General features: G+C 44.2%; 1 protein-coding gene across 2 annotated transcripts in view; it reads right to left on the bottom strand.

The window, feature by feature from the left end:
• HYDIN (HYDIN axonemal central pair apparatus protein) overlaps positions 1–19,389 on the bottom strand; it is a 2,122,366-nt gene that overhangs the window by 983,277 nt on the left and 1,119,700 nt on the right. For both annotated transcript variants that reach the window (XM_069217473.1, XM_069217472.1), the window contains one exon: positions 9,141–9,265. In XM_069217473.1, coding sequence (XP_069073574.1) covers positions 9,141–9,265 — 125 coding nt within the window. The remainder of the gene's footprint in view (positions 1–9,140; positions 9,266–19,389) is intronic.

The raw sequence follows: 19,389 nt of genomic DNA, 5'->3' as shown, positions 1-19,389 counted from the left end.
TCTCCGTAGTGTCACTCCATGGCAATATGTATGCGCGGAGAGCAGTGAAGAATCCGCTGCTGCACTGATGATCTGATTCAAGACCATAGCACCCTCTTGGACTATCTCCATAAAATCCTCCCTATGATCTCTCGGAAGATGCTCTGCAAACTGGAGAAGGGAATCCCACAAGGACCTGACATATCTGCTCAAAAGGGCTGTTGCACTTGCCGTCTTCATGGAGTCTGCGGCCGAACTACAGACTTTGCGGCCTGTTGAATCTAATTGGTTCTAAAAGGCCAGGTACCAGAGGTAGCAAAGGTCTGGAGGCTACACGCTGTTGGAGAGTCTCAAATATAATCGAAGTAGTAGGTGTAGGGGTAGCCATCGGAATGTTAAGTTTTGTCGCACTTGTGACCAGAACTTCATGAAATGTATTGATATCATCCACCGGTGAAGACCGAGGTGGAGGTGTATCCGATAAAGTAGGGAAGTAATCTCTGGTAGAGGACAAAGAATCTCTCTGATGGTCACGTGATCTTGGTCTATGGCTAGATCTACAGTGAGAGTGTTGTGACCTTGAACGGCCTGATGACTGATGGCCATGTCGAGACCGATGGCGCAATGTAGAGCGCGGCCTAGGAGCTGGGACACTGATAGGCACTTGAGGCACTGGAAGTGGTGCCGGAAGAATCGGGTCAGACGGCTGCAATGGTGTTGCTGTAAGAGAGGCCTGAGGAGAAGGTGACGAAGGAATAGGCATTATAGAAGGAGAATGGTGTGATTCCGATGACAAATAAATCCTTCTCCTTTTCTGCCTCCTCAACGTCGATGGCCAGCAGCAGGACCTCGACGTTGAAACACGCCGTCTGTGTTTTCATCTCGCCATCAATTCCAATGATGCCGATATGCTTCTCGACGTCACGTGGAGTCTTCGACATCGTGCGGTGTCTTGACGTCAAATGGTGACGTCGAGCCAGACTTCGACAGCGAGCATGTATGCGCCGTACCTCCTCTCAACGTCGACCTCCTTGACGGCAATCTCCTCGATGTCGACCGGGACCTAATGCGTTTTCTGGTAGAAGAACGCCTCTCAGACCTCCCACGACCACTGGAGGCTGAGGTAAGGGCCCTGGTGGAAGACTGACCTTCCCCTCGCTCAGAGGTCCCACTGGTTTCCCAGGGTCGTCTCTCCTCTTTTCCTTGAAGGCGAATCTTCTCCCTGTCGCGCAGGGTGCGCCTGGAAAATGTCTTACAAATGTTACAGGAGGCAGGTATATGAGAAGATGGCAGACGGATGATGCAGACCTCATGGGGGTCTGTTTTGGCCTTTTTCCTACTGCATTTTGGACATTTGTCAAACAGAGAAGGCATTTTTGTGGTTAAATAAAGCCTTAAATCCAGTCAGAAAATGACAAAAATCTAGAGAGAAAGTCAAAAGACGTTGAATGTAGCAGTTATTTTCGAAATGTAAACTATTTTTGAAGAAAAAACCTAAATAGGTCGAGCTCAATGCTCCAGCGTCCTGTCAGCAGGAGCCGGAAAAAAGAACTGAGGTAACTGCCTCTCTCTAGGCATGATGGGATACTGGAGGACTGGCTGCTCTTAAAGGCACAGTCACCTTTTTCTTCATTACTACGGCAGCCTATGGGCTACATTGCCCTGCACTTCTTCATCAGTGTTTTACAATATATAAAAGGTTTGTGAAGGAATTTGTCTGCAAAATTTGCCATTCATTCAGACATTTAAATGCAGATATCTAAAATGTGTCCCTTTTAGAAGAATGGATAAAGAATTTTGGACACTGTAGCCTTTCCCCTAGGCTGCATATGAACATTCTTAAGTGACTTGGTAGGCCTTTCTGAAGTAAGGCGAACATTGACACTTAAGAAGTTATATTGGAAAAAGTGCTCCGGGGTCCCCGCAGACGGGCGGGGAATATTCACAGCTTATGACTATACATGGAAATAACCTACGAGAGAAATAATGTTACACTAAAATCTATTCATGTCCTTCCTTCTCATCCTGCTCCTCCCCGGATAAATATTCCCTGAGAGGGCCCATGAAACCATTGAAATGGACCGGGACTGGTTGGAGCAAAGTACAGAACTCGGCACATTCATCTCACACAGTCGTATCTTAAACCTAGTCTCTTGCTGTTGGCCTGTGCATCCAGCGCAGCGCTCTTTTTTTTTTTGAGTGCCTACATGTTCACTAAAGATTTTATGATCTTTGAATACTACATTGTTATTAAAACATCACCAATTAAATACTAATTGCCTAAGGTAAACAATGTTTTTGTGTGTTCTCTAATACTACTCTGAGGGAAGCATTGTTTTCATATAAATGGTGTTATGCAATTTTCCAGCCTTATATTTGTTACTGTGCATCCAAATCACATTATCTGAATGTATAGCTAGGAACAAGGACATAGTGTCCAGTCTCCAGAATGGCTGAGGAATATTGTGCAGCCAGCCCAGGAGTGCCACTAGCAGCATCACTGGGATTGCTACCATCTGTATCTTAGCCTTTCCAATATTCCTGTATATGTAAACTACTCCCGCAAGATGTATAAAATCCACTACTCATTACTTGCATCTCTGACATCATGAATTAAAACTGAAATCTAGTTTGTGTGAGAATACCAGTGTTCAATAAAACTGATGCAGAAATTTGAAATGCAAATGCTTGTGTCTACTAATAATGGGTACCAGGGCAGTCAATCTAAAGCAATACTCCCGGTATTCATCTGTAATTTGCTCACCCACATCAGACTCCCATGACAGTGTGGATGGCAGGGTATGTTTTCGCCTCACCTGCAATTTGAGAGTAGGTACCGGGCCTCGAATGTCACATATCGTGAGTTTGGAAAATCTTTTGATAGCAGGGGAATGCAGCCAATTTGCTAGGGAATTCTATGTTAACTGCTTTTACTACTTGGCTCAGCCTGCAGTATATGAATGGATATATCAAAAGCACTGGTTTGCCTGCTTTCAACAAAAACTAACCAAGGTTTAAAAATTGTTTATCCCTGGATGTAGTTAGACCAGGGTTAGACAAGCTCTACTGAATGCATCTCGAACAGCCCTCGCCAGTATTAAAGGGAGAGATGGGTTATCAAATAATAACAAGGGAAATACTTAATTTCAAGACCTAATATCTTTTTGAGTTTGTGCCATGCCGTAGTAGTCAACAAACCATGTTCATCTTATAGTTCAACTTTGGCACCTGTGTCGCTAACATAATTTGAAGAGTAACCCTCTGATTATATCTCATTTCACCACTAAATGCGGCAAGTGATATCAGAATGAAGTGATGCGAGTTCGAGCTGCATAAAAGTAAACTTCTGGTTCAAGAATTGAAAACCCTCCATGCTCTTGAGGGAGTGTCTCTCACAACGCAGCCGTGCCTGCCCTTCATTCCATTTCAGACAGCAGAAGAGTGACTAAATTGCTTGGTTCAGAGTAATTGGTATGTTAAAAAGCAAATACAACAGTTTAGGGCTCAGTATCATCTTGATTAAAGCCACTCCGCTTACCAGGAACAATGGATTTTTACCCATCTATTGACCACACCTGTAAGGCAGGCCATGACTGGGGCCACAGTTCTGCCCAAAAAACACTCCTTGGTCTTGACGGATTAAGATAAGTGTACCATCAAAGTGGATAGTCAAGTTCTACCCACCTCGTATAGAGTTGTTAAAGGAACATTTTAAGATTTCCTCCAATTAATATGCACTCTGTGTGTTCACCACATCTGGCAGTCTCTCTTATGGGGGATTATTGTAAGAAGTGTAGGATATCATTTGGGTAAAGCCAAAGGCAAGGCTTCTGCTTGTGTGGTATTCCCTCAACTTTCAGGCCAAAACAGCAGTGTAAGGTAGCAGTGACATAGGGAAAACTTGTCTGATATGAGAGTGAAAGTGTCTTTCAAGCAAACACATTACACAGTAAACAACTAATACATGGTTTAAGAACTGAAAATCATCCCAGACCGTCTACTTAGGGCACAATTCAATAGGTCATTTAATGGAATTCAAATACATTTTCTGTGTCATTTCTACGACCCCTCGCTCTTACCACATCGCTCCACTGCCGACTTAAGAAACCACACCTCTGTCCCAGTAAGGCCTCAATTGCAGGTAAATGTTCCCACTAGTAATCGTTTTTTGGCTCTTAACTACCTAGATGAGAACGGTTGACTGAAGGCCACTGATTTTCCTTGCCCTAATAATATGGTGAGATCAATGGCTGGGAATGATTATGATGACTTTATCTGGGAAGCAGGAAAGTTTGTATTGGATATGTTAACTCCTAAAAATATTGGAGATTCAACACCATGTCTTGGGTTTAGACCACTAACCCTGATTAGTTGGAACATAGCGGGCTTCGGTCCAAAACTGATAACTCGGATTGGATGAGTTTTATTTCATCTTACGACATAATTTGTCTCCAGGAGACTTGGTCTAAGGACACGTTTCTCCTGGATGGATATACTTCTTTTTGTCAGCCAGCTATAACATCTCCAATGGGGAGAGCACGTGGCGGCCTTTTAGTTCTCGTATCCTTACATCTCCCTTTATTGAATGTGTCTTTAATTTGGTCTTCTCCTTAGTTTATGGTCGTTCTAGTATCTATCAGAGGACGGAAAGGTATTTTGATTTTAAACTTTTATAACAATATTCCCCGGGGTCTCCTTATGGGATGTCTGGAGGAGGTAGCAGATTTTATTGATTTATCTAATGATTTGCAGGTTAATGATTTAATTGTATTATGGGTCGGTGATTTTAATACTCCTCTGTGTTGTAAGGAACCTTTTGAACTGTGTGCCTTCCCTGATGAGGGCAGAGAGTCATCAATCCATTTTACTCATTCTGCTGACGGAGATGATCTGAACTACTTTTTATGTAAGTTTGATTTGGTACACGTTATGGAGAAACTGGCTGCTGATGCTTGTAATATACCAACCTTCACGGGAAAACCGAAGGGGAGCATCACTGATTTTTTACTTATTGGCTCCCCAGACTATCATCTAATACAAGAATTTAAGATTACGCATCACTGTGCCAGTGATCACAATCCCCTTAGCATTAAATTGGATTTAAATATTAATCAGGTTCCTAAGAATAAAAGTTTGAGAGCTAGTACTGTTTATAACTCAAATTGCGGCTTACGCTTAAAATGGGACAAAATAAATCCCAAATTATTTAATCAGGAAATTATAAGAACTAGGATTGATTCTATTAATATGTGTTTGTCCCAGCAGTTAGATCATGAACGTATAGTCCATGAATTCGAACTTTTAAGTACTGATATCTCGCAAGCCTTGGTGGTGGATAGGCCCCCGAAGGGCCCGGTTGTTCATAGATGGTTTGATTCTGTGTGCCCTTCTGCTCATAAAAAAACTTAAAGAAGCTCTTATAGTAGTTCCCCCTTCTTGCCAATTATTTAAATTAGCCAGAGTCGAATATAAGGCTGCTCTTGAAAAAAGGAAATCAGAAATTAGGTCCAAGGCTTGTGACGAACTTCTGGCTGCTTCTGAGCTGAAGGATACTTCAAAATTCTGGAAGGTGGTATATCACCCATATTTTTCAGATAATAACACCAAGGCTGATGATTGCCTTATTGCAGAGGATGTATGGGTGACTCATTTTAGGAAAGTATTTTGCCCAGGAAACGATGACAACGAGAACCTGTATAAGGAGGATAACTTTACTGCACACCCTATCTCAGACTCCAATATTAAGGCCCTGGATATTACTTTTGATTTTCATGAGGTCCTAGGTGCCATTAATCGGTTAAGGCAGGGAAAGGCTCCTGGCCCTGATGGGGTCCCTGTTGATCTCTTTAAATCTGAAATTGATCTCTGGGGCCCTCTAGTTACAAATGTGTTGAGAAGTGTTCTCCTTCCTATTACAGACCAATTTCTCTTATTGATTCAACGGCTAAGATTTTGGGAAGTGTGATCTTATCTCGTTTAGAAGATTGGGTGACTGAGGCACAGATTTTATCCCCAATTCAATTTGGTTTTAGACCTGGTCTAGGCACAGTTGAGCAAGTTTTAAACTTGCATTTGATACTTAGTAAATATGTGATTGCCAAAAAGGAGTCTATTCATATGGCATTTATTGATTTAACTAGTGCTTTTGATTTGGTCAATAGGTCGAAGTTATGACAAATTTTGGGAGCTTTAGGTTGTGATACGACCCTTTTGGAGCTTATTTGGAGCTTATTAAACGCCCACATACAGATTTAATGGTTTCAGTTCAGACTGGCTCATCTGGTCAGAGAACGTCTCCTATTCCGTCAACAAGGGGCATAAGACAGGGATGTATTCTAGCGCCTTTTCTTTTCTTGATATATATAAATGGGCTTTATGATTCATTGGTAAAACACGGTAAGGATGTACCAAAGATGGGCCAGAGACTGCTCCCAGCTTTATTAGATGCTGATGATGCCGTTTTAATTGCTCGTACTGCAAATGGTTTACAGGGTTTATTGGACCTCTTTCATAATTTTATGCTGGATCTTGACTTGAAAGTAAATTATCCTAAAACTTTTGTTATGACATGTGGTCCACGTAATACAAAGTCCAAACAATTTACCATGGGAGGACATATTTTAAATAAGGTAAAGAATTGTTGTTATTTAGGTATGTATAGGAGTTCCTCTTTGTCCTGGAAGACTCACCTTAATTTTAATTCCCAACAGTTAAGGAATAATGAAGCGATTTTTCGCTTTACTCGTAAATTAGGTCACAGACCTCTTGCTCAGATGAAAACACTTTATAACACCAAGTGCGTTGCAGCAGTCTTATATGGGGCAGGCGTGTGGGGCTATAACAAAGTACCCTCCGTCCAATGTGCTGAAAATAAATTCCTGCGTAGATTACTGATGGTACCAAAGTGTATAGCAAACATCATCAGTCATGAGGAAATTGGTCAATGTTTTTTGGAGGACAGGGTTTCCATTGCCCCTTTATTGCTCTGGATTAGATGTTGGCTGAATCCAGCGGCAAGCCTTGTTCAAGACTGTATTTCTGACTGTTTACAGTTGGACAACTCAAATAGGATTCCCTGGCTTGCGTCTTTGCGAAAATCTTTTGAGAAGCTAGGGCTCAGGTATATGTCTGAAGAACCCCAACTGTTAACTATAAATTATAGGTCTGTTTTGAAATCAACTTATTTTGAGTATACCTCAGATTTGAGATTTTATAGCTCCCTGAAATTGAAATCTTTTGATCCCTATGTCCAGATTGCCACGGCTCCATGTCTGGAACCTTATTTGATCTGGTTTTCATGTCCTAAAATAAGCTCTCTTTTAACTTTTTTTAGATTTAATCTGATTCATTTTAAGGTAGCCTTTCCTAAACAATGTATTTGGCAAAAGGATTTACCACCCTGCCCTTGTGATTCCAGATCAAAGCAGAGTACCTCTCATTTTTTTCTTTTTTGTTCTTTATATGCTACTCCCAGAAAGGCTTTTATTTTACCCATCTTATGTCATTTAAGGTCCATTCACTACAAGGAAGCCCAACTATAATTTCAGAGACTGACAGATATTCAAACCTGTTATCATGTATTAAATTTTGTTATAGCTTCTTTAAGTATTAGGAAAAGGATTATTTCGATCTAATCTCTATATGCTTGTGACAGTTTTCTGTACACCATTTTAAGGTAGTTGTTAATAGTTTTTGTTCTGAGATAACGGCTGTAAATTCTGTACTTTTTGTGATTTTAAATTGTGTTTAGTATACCTATTTGCCATCCGACAAGGGGTTTCTGGATTGGACGTTTATATGTTGTCTTTAGGTAATGCTTTTATGGTATTTAAATGTGTTCTATACTATTTATAGATTTTTAATATGGGTCATGTATGTACTTTTATGGCAACTGCCGAATAAAGTTCTCTGACTGACTGACACAATTCAAGACAAACACAACATTAAAACAACACATCCTTTATCCTCGAGACTCAAGCCCCTTTGCCCCTCTTCTAAAGCATTATCACTTTACATTATCACAGCTAATCCAACACCTAACTCACAGAAGTTACTCTACCTTTAGAGTCAAGAAAGGTAACACTTCTCTTACACTACTGACAGACCAAACTTTACCACACATTTATTACATAATCAACTCTAAAGCACTGCATTTAAAACTAACACTTATTTTTACATCCAACATAGAGTTCCACAATTCTGTAATCCAGCTGTTTACTTCACTGATGGTGTAGCACTAAACCATGATGCACTGAAAAAAACTTCCATGCTTGAATACGGGTTATCAAATATTGGGCAGAACAAATTAGTATATTCATTGACTGTCCATATGGAGTTGCTCTCTGACAGTACTGCATAGCTCCTCTGTGATCTTACTTGTTTGCTTCATGTGTCATTAAAGTACTGTTAAAAATTGATCCTAGTCTGTCTTCGGAGTAGCTGCTCTATCAGTGCCCATGTGTGGCTGCTTTGTAATCTGGTGTGTATGGCTTTTTAGTGAATGTAAGTGCAGATGCCGCTACATTGCTCATCCACTGTTATTGCTATGGCAAAATAGGGCAAGTCCACATCAGCTGGTTTACTACAGCTGGTCCAAAGCCTTTTGCAAATGTGCTGAATTGCTTTCCATATGAATATGATTTGCTACAGTTTATTTATGGTCACTCCCTGTATGCATGCCTTGAGATAGGCAATGAGTTCCATGACGACATCTGGGCAGCAGAACTGTCACTGGCTGGCAGGGGCTGATCTTCAACTTGCACTCTGCAGCTGCAATAACTAAACCTGTTTATTCGAAAAACACAACCAAACCACTTTTGATTCTAGTAATCAACAATACGTTTTCAAGGCACAGTTTTTATTCAATTTACTTTCAAACATAAAATGAATTGCGATTACAGGAAAATGCTGAATTGATCCATACCCGATATTTCATAGGACAGTTTAGAAAGCAGATCTGGAAAAACCTGCTTTTCCTAGGAACGTGGAGGACCAGAAAGAGACATCAGATTTGGAGACTCTCTTCAGGAGTTGATCGGACTGTAACACAAGCTTGCTAAATAGTTACAGAAAACAGTTCTGCAGCAGTTGCAGAGAGGAAGCTGAAAATGGCAATCATCATTTATAATGCGTTAATCCACTTAAGATGAATGGAAACTAACTTGACAAGTTTCTTGCGAGACCGCTGTATGTCTTCGGCTGGGGAGGCAGTGATCAATGTGAGTTGTTCCAAAGCATGCTCTTTCACCAGGAGTCGCTCCAACTCCATCTGCAGCAGGCTGTCATGCTGGAAAAAGCAAAGGAAACAAAAAGTTAGGGAGATATTGCATAACCTTTGGCAACGCTTGAACTCTTTCCGCCTACTGCATCTATCTACTCAGAAAAATAACAGGAGTTCCACTCCCAATGAACTTTGGAAATTTACTCCTTAAGGTCTACTCTTAGATTTGGGGCACATTTTCCCAACCTGAAAATCAATCTACTTGATTTGTAAATACTCAAAGATGTAAACGTGTTGTGTGAGTTTACCACCTTCTGCATAATCCTCATTCTGAAATTTCAACAACCTCACATAAAAAAGCTACATCATGTTAGTGTGATTTTGTGTGTGAGAAAAAAAACTATTTACGAGAGCAAATTCAGGTTTTGTGATTAACAAAGCTGAATGTGCAGTCATAAATGCTCCCACTTACATTCTTAAGTGTGAATTAAATATGCAAATATCTTTGTGAATAGGGCCTTATCTCCAGCACAATCCAGTAAAATGCTTACAAACTCAAGCAATCATTGGAAAAACAATCTTTCCAAGAGTGAGTCTGAAGCAAAATTAAAAACCAATACAAAAACCTGCTGCCTTAGTCCAACAGTGTGATATCGGATGCATTAAGTGTTTACACCAGATTTGACATTCCAAATCGGCTAATAAATTTCTCCTGACACCAGCATTTTTCCCTTTCAATTTCCTCCTGGATTTGGTCCTGGACAAAATTCTCAAATGATTCTGTCAATGAACCAATCCTCTCTAGCTAATCACCAAAACTCTGAAGAACAAGTTACTTACCATTGGTAAAGTTCTCTCTCATGGAGAGTCTATCTAACCGCAGATTCATCACCTTGTGAATAATACCAAAGCATCAAGCTGAATTCAGAAACTTTTTGAGCAGTTCTCCTGCCTGCCACCAGGTGGTGTTTTGCAGCTCCATGCGGACATTGTTCAACTCTGGAAGTGACAAGGGTAGCCGGATATTAATGCCAACCATGCATGCTTACATATGCTACTTTCTAGGCTGTCCTCACCATCAGAAGCAATGCCCACGAGCAAACTGGTATGACCAGTGTGAAGATTTCTTAATTTGGGAACTTTTAACATCGAAAAGAGTTTGGTTTCAGAATGTAGTTAGAAAGGTCAGTGGGGAATCTGCAGTAAGACAGAGTATCCACTGAAAAAATCGTTACAGACGAGAAGTAACTTGCTCTTCTGAATGATACCTCTATCCAAAGTTCCTACACCCTGTGAATGTATACCACAGAAGTACCTCCCAAGGTGGTAGGTCTGTGAACTGGCTCATACCAGAAAGTCTTGCAGTACTGAGCAAGTAAAATGCCCCTCCCAACAGACCTACAGCTTAATGAACATGTTTGCAGACGCCAATGTAGCCATATGACAGATGTCCAGGACAGACACTCTCCATGCCAACAGGTGTTAGCAGTTTTGGCCCTGATGAAATGAGCCTGCATGCTTTCTGAGGCTGCTTTTTGCCAGTGTACAGCAGATCTTTATGGAGATAATCTATCATTTTTGCACTGCCTTGCCGGCACAGAATGCCAGAACATTGATAGCCTGACTGACACGAAAAGGAGTAACCACTTTCGACAGAAATGAAGCTTGGGTGTTGAAAACCAAACTTTTAAGGAAGAAGGTGATACAAGGAGGATTGACAGAAAGGGCCTGAAGCTAACTCACGCAGTCTAGCCAACGTCACAGCAAAGAGAAAGACTATCTTTAAGGTCAGAAATCGAAGGGGTCAACTCTGCAGTGGCTTAAAGAGGGTGCACATGAAGAAGGTGATGACTAAGTTCAAGTCTCACTGAGGCATCAGAAGGTTGTTGGTGGGAACAAATGTTTAGAACCTTTCAAAAAAATCATCACAACAGCTCATTTGAATAACAAAGGTGGGTCCAGGAACTGCAAGAAAGCCAAAGGAGCTAATAAGTAGCTCTGAGCAGTGCCAAAAGCAAGGACTTGTTAGGTAAAGTAAAGAAAACATTCAATAAAACCACAGAAAACTTTGCCTATAAACAGTCACCAATTTACAAACTTGTCCCAACAACTGGCATATACTGGTTTTGTGGGAGGACACCTAGCCACCAAGATGCCATCATCTTGTATGGAGATACAAAGGCATGGAGATACAAAGTGTGCAAGCCCAAGTGCTAGACCCTACTATGCTGTTGCAACAAAAGGTTCTCATAGAGCAGTATCCTTATTGAAGGACAGATGCTTATGCCCAGGAATTCTGGGTACCACAATCTCCTGGGCCAGTCCGGTTCTTCTAGGATGAAGTGGGCCCAGATGTTTGGGAACTTCTTCAGATCTCAGGGAAAGAGAAGTGGAAGGAAGGCATACAAGAGTCCTAAGTGCTACTCTAGATGGACTGAGAGCTCCTTTGGAAACTCCAGCGTGCACAAGTGCCGGATCTGCGTATTCCTGACAGTGGCAAAAAGGTCAAGCCAGGATCTCATTATTGTTGAAAGACTGCCTGTGCCACCTCCAAGTGCAACTGCGATTCGTGATCCATTATGCTCCTGAGTGTGTCCACTCCGGCTTTTTTCCACCAGATGTTTTATCAACACAGAAATCCCTTGGTGTATATCCATATCCAGAGGTGCAGATCCTCTTGACACAAGACCTGGACCCTGACCTGTCCTACTTGTTGCAGTACCACATGGTGGTGATGCAGTCCTTGAGCTTCCGCACCAACCTTTCTTTCAAGATGGGCAGGAAGGCCTTCAACGACAAGTGAATAACTCAACTACAACTATTGCATGCATTGTTGAGTCTCTGCCAGAGGGCTTTGATCTCAACCTCTCCCATATGACCTCCCCGAAACAGCAATGATGCATTTGTGACAGCTGTCAGCAATGGGAGGGATAAGGAGATGGGCCTGCCACTGACCCAATTGCATTCCAGTAGCCACCAGTGCAGATCTTTTGCATCCTCTTCTGAAATCTGGATACATTATGATGGACTTCACTGATGCGGAGCCCACTGGGATATGTGTTCTTGTTTCAGAGCCCACATGAGGCATTTGGCATGGACCACCAGCAGGACGCAGAGGAAAGAGACACCCACACTGAGATCCAGGTCGGAAGCAGAAACATTGGCATTGTAGCCCAAATGTACTGGGTGTTACTTTCTTGAGGGAAGGCACAAAGTTATACTGTATCACAAATGACTGCAAGGAAAAGGAGCCTCAGCCAAGGAGTCAGGTGTGACTTCAGCACACTGATAGTGAAACCTAACAATGTGAGTAGGTCCCCCATTGCCTGTAGAGGGTTGACAACTGCCTAGGTCAATCCCGTCTTCAGCAGCCAGCTATCACGGTAGGGGAAGGTTAGTATCTCTGAAGGTGTGCTGCGACCACCGGCGTCACTTTCATTAACACCCATGGGGCACTTGTACAGCCAAAGGGGAGCCACCACAAACTGAAAATGCTCGTGACCCACTGTGAACAGCAGGTAGTGCCTGGGGGAAAGCAGGACGGGATGTGAAAATAAGCATCCTGCAGGTCTAACACATCATTCAGTCTCCAGTATGTAGGAACACAAGACCTGGGTGAGCATGAGCATCTTGAATTTGTCTTTCCGCAAGAAGGTGTTGAGAGGGAGGAGATCTAAAATAGGATGACACAAATTAGTGGCAGGAGTAACACCCAGTTCCTACTTCAGAGACCGAACCCTCTCTTTGTCACTCTTAGGCCAAAAGGGTATGCACTTCCTGCTATAAGATAGACAAGTTGTGCTCCATCAGCCTCCCTGAAGGAAATGAAAGGTGGGTGGGGGTAGAAAGGAAGTGATGGACAATGTGGAGGACCTATTGTCTATTGGTTTGGCCTGCCACTCTTGGAGAAAACACTGGATCTTGCCTCCAACAGAGTGGCTGTATGTCAGCGAGAACACACTAAATCAGTTTTGCAGGTGCGGCTGCTAGAGGGGTGGGGGACTAAGCAGCATTTTCTCCCTTCTGTCCTCACTGTCTGTGAGCCGCGGCCTTTGCCTAGAAAGCGCCTAAAAGACTGATAAGCTGAAGGGGGAAGATGGCACTGATGAACTGGGAGGAGTCTGGCATTGACTAAAGGAGAAACTTGTCCCGTTGCCAAGGAGAAGGCAAAATTGTTTGCACAACAATAAACACTCCAAGGACTCGTCCACTTTGTCACCAAAAAAGCGAGAAATGTCAAAAGGCATGTCCATTTAGTATTCTAAAACAAGTTGACGAACAGAAAGCTTGAATTAATCTCAGCCACTGGCCATCACTCAAGCTGCATCCCAATCCATCGTTTTTTGCCCTCCATGCTACCTCAGTTTGAACCCAACAATAGGCAAATCAGTCTTGACCATGCTCCAATGGGCATAGTCTAGAATGAACTGCCAAGTCAGGTCCTCCCTGACCGGACCACAAGCAACCTAGGACCAGTTTTGCTCTCATTAGGGCTTATCAGGCAGGTATAGCTTGGTTCCAGAGGTACAGTGAGCACAGGACCCAGGACAAAACTGGTCTTAGGTTGCTTGTGTTCCGGTTCAGGGAGGACATGGATTCGCAGTTCGGACTGGACTGTTCCTATAGGAGCAGGGTCAAGACTGATTTGCATATGGCTGGGTTTAATCTTAGGTGGCATGGTGGGCAAAAGAACAATGGGTTGGAATGCTATCATGAGTGATTGCCAGAGGTTAGACTTATTTCAAGCATCCTCCCATCATCTTTTGTGTGGATGATGTCCATTAAGGATGCCTAGATGTCTCTGGAGAAGCCTGTATACCTTATCTAGTTGTGGTACAGGAAGGCCACACTGGTACCCATAGAACATCCCAGACAATCAGTTGTGTCCAATCCTGAGAGTATCACAAGTTTTGCAGCACTGCAGCCGTTCTGAATATCTATCTTGAGTAAGTGACACCTGAGGGTTGTCTGGAATTGCCAGTAAACCTTGAGCCACCTGATCCCAAAGGGCAAGGGAGTAATGGGCAAGGAGCCAGCTGGCATTTACAGATCTCAGGTCAAGGCTCATGCAGGAGGAAAGGAGAAGATTTGCTTGTCAAATGTGTCTGTTCTTTTGGACTCAGGATTGAGATCAGTGTAGAGAAAGCATTGGGGTTGACCCTGCTTTAGGAACCCTGTACCACCAGACATTTTGTAGTTGGATGTTGTGTTAGGAAGGCAGGATCACCCAGCGCAGGTTTATTGCAGCAACCAACCTATTAATGGCCAGCTCTCAACAAGGCTTAGCCCAGGGGTATCAATAAGTGCCTCATTAAATGGTAACAATGGATCAGTGGAAGTCTGACTAGGTTGCAAAACTTCTGTCAGTATGTTAGTATTCACTTTCATGGTTCGACAACTCTAGATTCAACATTTTAGCTGCTCTTCACATCACAAAAGTGAAAGAGGTGTTATCCCCGTATCAGGTCCCCTGGGGAGACACACGGCCAGTAACAGGTGAATTGTCAAGTCCATTAACATTGTAAAGCACTTCATACTGGTTGCCCACATTATATTGGGGAACTTAAACATCCAATAAATCAAAGCTGTCGTTTTTTTAATACATGCCAAAAAATCTGTAAAGCCTGGGCCATATCATGTGGGAAAGGCAAGGTATCAGATTCAGAGAGGTTGCACACCTGTCAGCACCATGAATAATTTTGGTTGAGATTGTGGCAAATTCAGTTCAGAGTCAGATAGTACTACAGGTGGTATATCCTCACCCGGAGTCAGCATCCGCGTCCATGCAAGAGGGGATGGCACCAAATCAGGCACTGGAGTCACTGCTGAACCAGATATGGATCCAAGGGGCACAGATGATGCAGAGGGCAGACTTGACAATGGAAGTCCACTGGAGGACCCTGTAAATCTTTGGGGCTGAAGGGGTGCCTGATGGAGCCAGTAAAGTGCTAAAAATACCAGCGTAGCCTCTCTGAAGGCTACTACTTGCTGTGACATAGCCAACAGACCTGAAAACTCATGGTGCATCCGGACCACACTCCGAATTGGCTTCGAGGACTGGCTTCGATGGAGTTCAGGAGCAAGCCTGGAGGCAAATTGATGCCCTATCACCCCCCCCGCAGTTTAAAAGTGATGGGAATGGGTCATTTCCCACTTCGATTTTTGTGTATTTTTTTATTCAACTGAAAGAAACAATTACTTACCTTTGGTAACGCATTATCTGGTAGAGACAATATCTACCTGCAGATTCCTTACCTGTGAATTTCTCAGGTGTCGGACTGGGTCCTGAAGATTTCTGGGTGAGCAATACCCCTGCATGCCACTGGGTGGCTTTCTTGGATTCCGTGCAGCATCGTTGGTGCCAGAAGTAACATTGCGCTCACCTATATAGGCACCACTCAGGCAAGCGGATGTCAGTTACTTTTCACGACTTTCCACGCCAGGAGTGCAGAGCCATAAAGTGCACTGACATTTGTATGTCTAAACTAGGGCCCTAAAAGGGATCATCCCTAACCCTAGAAAGCTGTCCGCAGAGCGGGGAGGCATGGGTGGGTCAGTAAGGAATCTGCAGCTGGATATTGTCTCTACCAAATAAAACGTTACCAAAGGTAATTGTTCATCTGATAGAGACATCTAGCTGCAGATTCCTTACCTTTGAATAGAAACAATACCATCTTTGTGGTGGGCCGTGGATAAACGTATCTAAACTAAAAGGCTTGTAGGACTGAACGGGTGAAATGCCAGGCTCTGTGGGCTTGATTGTGCAGCCCGTAGTGCTTGGCAAACGTGTGCAGGGACGCCCATGCTGCTGCCTGACAGACGTCCAGGACTGGGACTCCATGTGGAAATGCAGCGGTTGTAACCTTGCTGCTGGTGGAATGGGCTCTTAAGCCCTCCAGAGGCTGTTTCCTGGCCAGGGTGTAGCAAAATTTAATACAGAGAATGACCTAGCACAAAACGGTTTGCTTCTGTACTGCCGAGCTTTCTTTGTTCCAACATATCCCATGAAGAGTTGGTTGTCTACCTGGAACTCTTGTGCGGTCAGACGGTGGACCCACTCCTCTTCTTTAGAGGAATGCTGAGGAGCATAAAAGGTGGGCAGAGAGACCATCCCAAATGGAATCGGGTCACCCCTTTTGGAAGGAAAGAGGCCCCAGCGCGAAGCACCACTTTGTCTGGAAACATAGTAAAATAGGGAGGCTTAGATGACAAAGCCTGCAGCTCACTCACCCTCTTGGCAGATGTTATTGCATAGAAAGGCTGTCTTGATGATAAGCTGTCAGAGGGGACAATTGTGCAATGATTCAAATGGACCACACATGACATTGGTGAGAACCAGACCGAGGTCCCACTGAGGCATTAAAGGGCGATTGGAGGGGGGGGGGAGGGGGGGGGAGAAGGGGAGGGGAAACATATGTACACGCCCTTTGAAGAAACCAATTCAAAATAGGGGACTTAAATAAAGAGGGTCAGTCAAGCAGCTGCAGGAAGACAGAGCAGAGAGATAGCCCTTAAGAGTACACAGAGCAGAGCCAAGGGTAAGAATGAAGAGAAGAATATCCGAAAGAGAGTCAATAGACTATTCTGTCCAATATTTTACAAACTTTTGCCATCTGCAGACGTACACCGCCTTATTGGAAGTATGCCTAGAAGCCAGAATGACATTACAGACTTCAGAAGGAATGTCAAAGGATGTCAACTGTTGCTGCTCAATCTCCATGCAAGAAGGTGGAGAGTTGACAAGTTCAGGTGGAGTACCCTTCCCTGCTGCTGTGACAGAAAATCTTCCGAAGGGGCAGCCTGATCAGAGCCTTATAGAGTTAATCACTGTAGGAAGCTGGCTCTGTATATACTATCTCAAAGTGAGAGATAGTGTGCACAGAGTCCAGGGGTTCCCCAGGAGGCTTGACAGAGGCAATAATAGATGATACTAATGCTCTATTTGTGGTAGTGTGCTCGAGCAGTTAGGCTTATCAAAGGGTAGTGTTAAGCATTTGTTGTACACACACAGGCAATAAATAAGAACGCACACTCAATGACTTAACTCCAGGCCAATAGGTTTTTATATAGAAAAATATTATTTTCTTAATTTATTTTAGAACCACAAGATTCAAATTGCAGGTAGGTACATTAAATGTAAGGTACTTTGCATTGGTATAGATAGGACTTTGAATCAAAACAGTAATGTACACAGTTTGGCATAAAATCGCAATAAGCTATTTTAAAAGTGGACACCGTGCAAAATTCAACAGTTCCTGGGGGAGGTAAGTACAGTTAGGTTAATGTGGTAAGTAAAGCACGTACAAGTTCAGTCTCCGGGGCATAGGTAGCCCACTGGTGGGGGTTCAAATCAACCCCAAACACCCAGGACCAGCAACACAGGGCTGATCATGTGCAGAGGTCAAAGAGGAGCCCAAATAATATAGGCGCCTATGGAGACAGGGGGTGCTCTGGTTCTAGTCTGCTGGCAGGTAAGTACCTGCGTCCTCGAGGAGCAGACCAGGAGGGTTTAGTAGAGCACTCGGGGGTTCAAAGTAGGCACACAAAGCACACCCTCAGCGGCACAGGGGCGGCCGGGTGCAGTAGGCAAACAGGGCTTTGGATTTGTAATAGATTTCAATGGAGGGTCCTGGGGGTCACTCAGACGTTGCAGGCAGGGCACAGGGGGGCTTCTCAGGCCAGCCACTGACTGGGCAAGGGTGAGGGCTGCCTGCTGGTCGCTGCTGCACCGGTGGTTGGTTTTTCACGGGCCTGGGGGCTGCGGGTGCATTGCTTCTTCCAGACGTCGGGTTTCTTTGTCCCGGGCAGTTCCGGTCAGGGGGGTCCTCGGGATTCCCTCTGCAGGCATCACAATGGGGGTGCAGAGTGGTTAGCCCAGGGTGGACACGTTGTCAGAGTCGCCTGGGGATCCTCTCTGGATCATTGGTTTCTCTGGACACGGGCCAGGGGCGTCTGGTGCAGAGTGGTGGAGACTCAAGCTTCTGGAGTGAGGTGAGAGTCCCTTTAAAGATGGTTTCTTCTTGCTTGGTTGGACAAATCCGCTCTCCACAGGAGTTTCTTGGTCATTCGTAGTTGCAGGGCAGTCCTCTGAGTTGGCAGAGGTCGCTAGGCCCGCAGGATGCGTAGCTGGTGCAGGTTCTTTGAAATGGGTGACAGGCCGAGTAGGGCTGGGGCCAAAGCGGTTGTCATCGTCCTTCTCTGCAGGGCTTTTCAACTAGGCAGTCCTCCTTCTTATGAGGTCGTCAGGAATCTCATGATCTGGGTTCAGGGTCGCCCCTAAATACTAAATTTAGTGGTGTGCTGGGGTCACAGGACAGTAGCCCATGGCTACTGTCCTTGAGGGTGGCTACACCCTCCTTTTGCTCCCTCCCTTTGGGGAGGGGAGCACATCCCTATGGGGCTAAATCCTCCCAAACAAGACGGAGGATTTTCACTTCACTTCAGCTCTGGTCACCTTAGTGGTGGACCTGGCTGAGGGGGGAGACGACTCCTTGTTTTTCTCATTATCCATCTGAACTTGCTGCCAAAAGTGGGGGCTCATCCAGGGGGCAGGCATCTCCACTGGCTGGAGTTCCCTGGGGGCATTGTAACACCAGACCTGAGCCTTTGAGGCTCACCGCCAGGTGTTACAGTTCCTGCAGGGGTGAGGTGTGTAGCACCTCCACCCAGTGCAGGCTTTGTTTCTGGCCCCAGAAAGCACAAAGGCTCTCACCCCAGGGGGTCAGAAATTCGACTCTCAGTGGCAGGCTGGCACAGACCAGTCAATCCTGTACTGAAGGATTGGGTAAAATACAGGGGGTGTGCATTTTTTAATAAATCCAGCACTGGCATCAGTGTGGGTTTATTATTCTGAGAAGTTTGATACCAAACTTCCCAGTGTTCAGTGTAGCCATTATGGAACAGTGGAGTTCGTTTGGAAAAACTCCCAGACCATATACTTAATATGGACACACTGTACTTTCAATGTCTAAGAATGGACTTAGACACTGTAGGGGCATATTGCTCATGTAGCTATGCCCTCACCTGTGGTATAGTGCACCCTGCCTTAGGGCTGTAAGGCCTGCTAGAGGGATGACTTACCTATGCCACAGGCAGTATTTTGTGGGCATGGTATCCTGAGGGGAGTGCCACATCGACTTTGCCTTTTTCTCCCCACCAACACACACAATCTGCAATGGCAGTGGGCATGG

This window comes from Pleurodeles waltl, chromosome 12 (genome assembly GCF_031143425.1).
Source record: "Pleurodeles waltl isolate 20211129_DDA chromosome 12, aPleWal1.hap1.20221129, whole genome shotgun sequence".
NCBI classification, from domain to species: Eukaryota; Metazoa; Chordata; class Amphibia; order Caudata; family Salamandridae; genus Pleurodeles; species Pleurodeles waltl.
The sequence above is the reverse complement of the archived record's forward strand: the minus strand, read 5'-3'. Positions and strand labels throughout refer to the sequence as shown.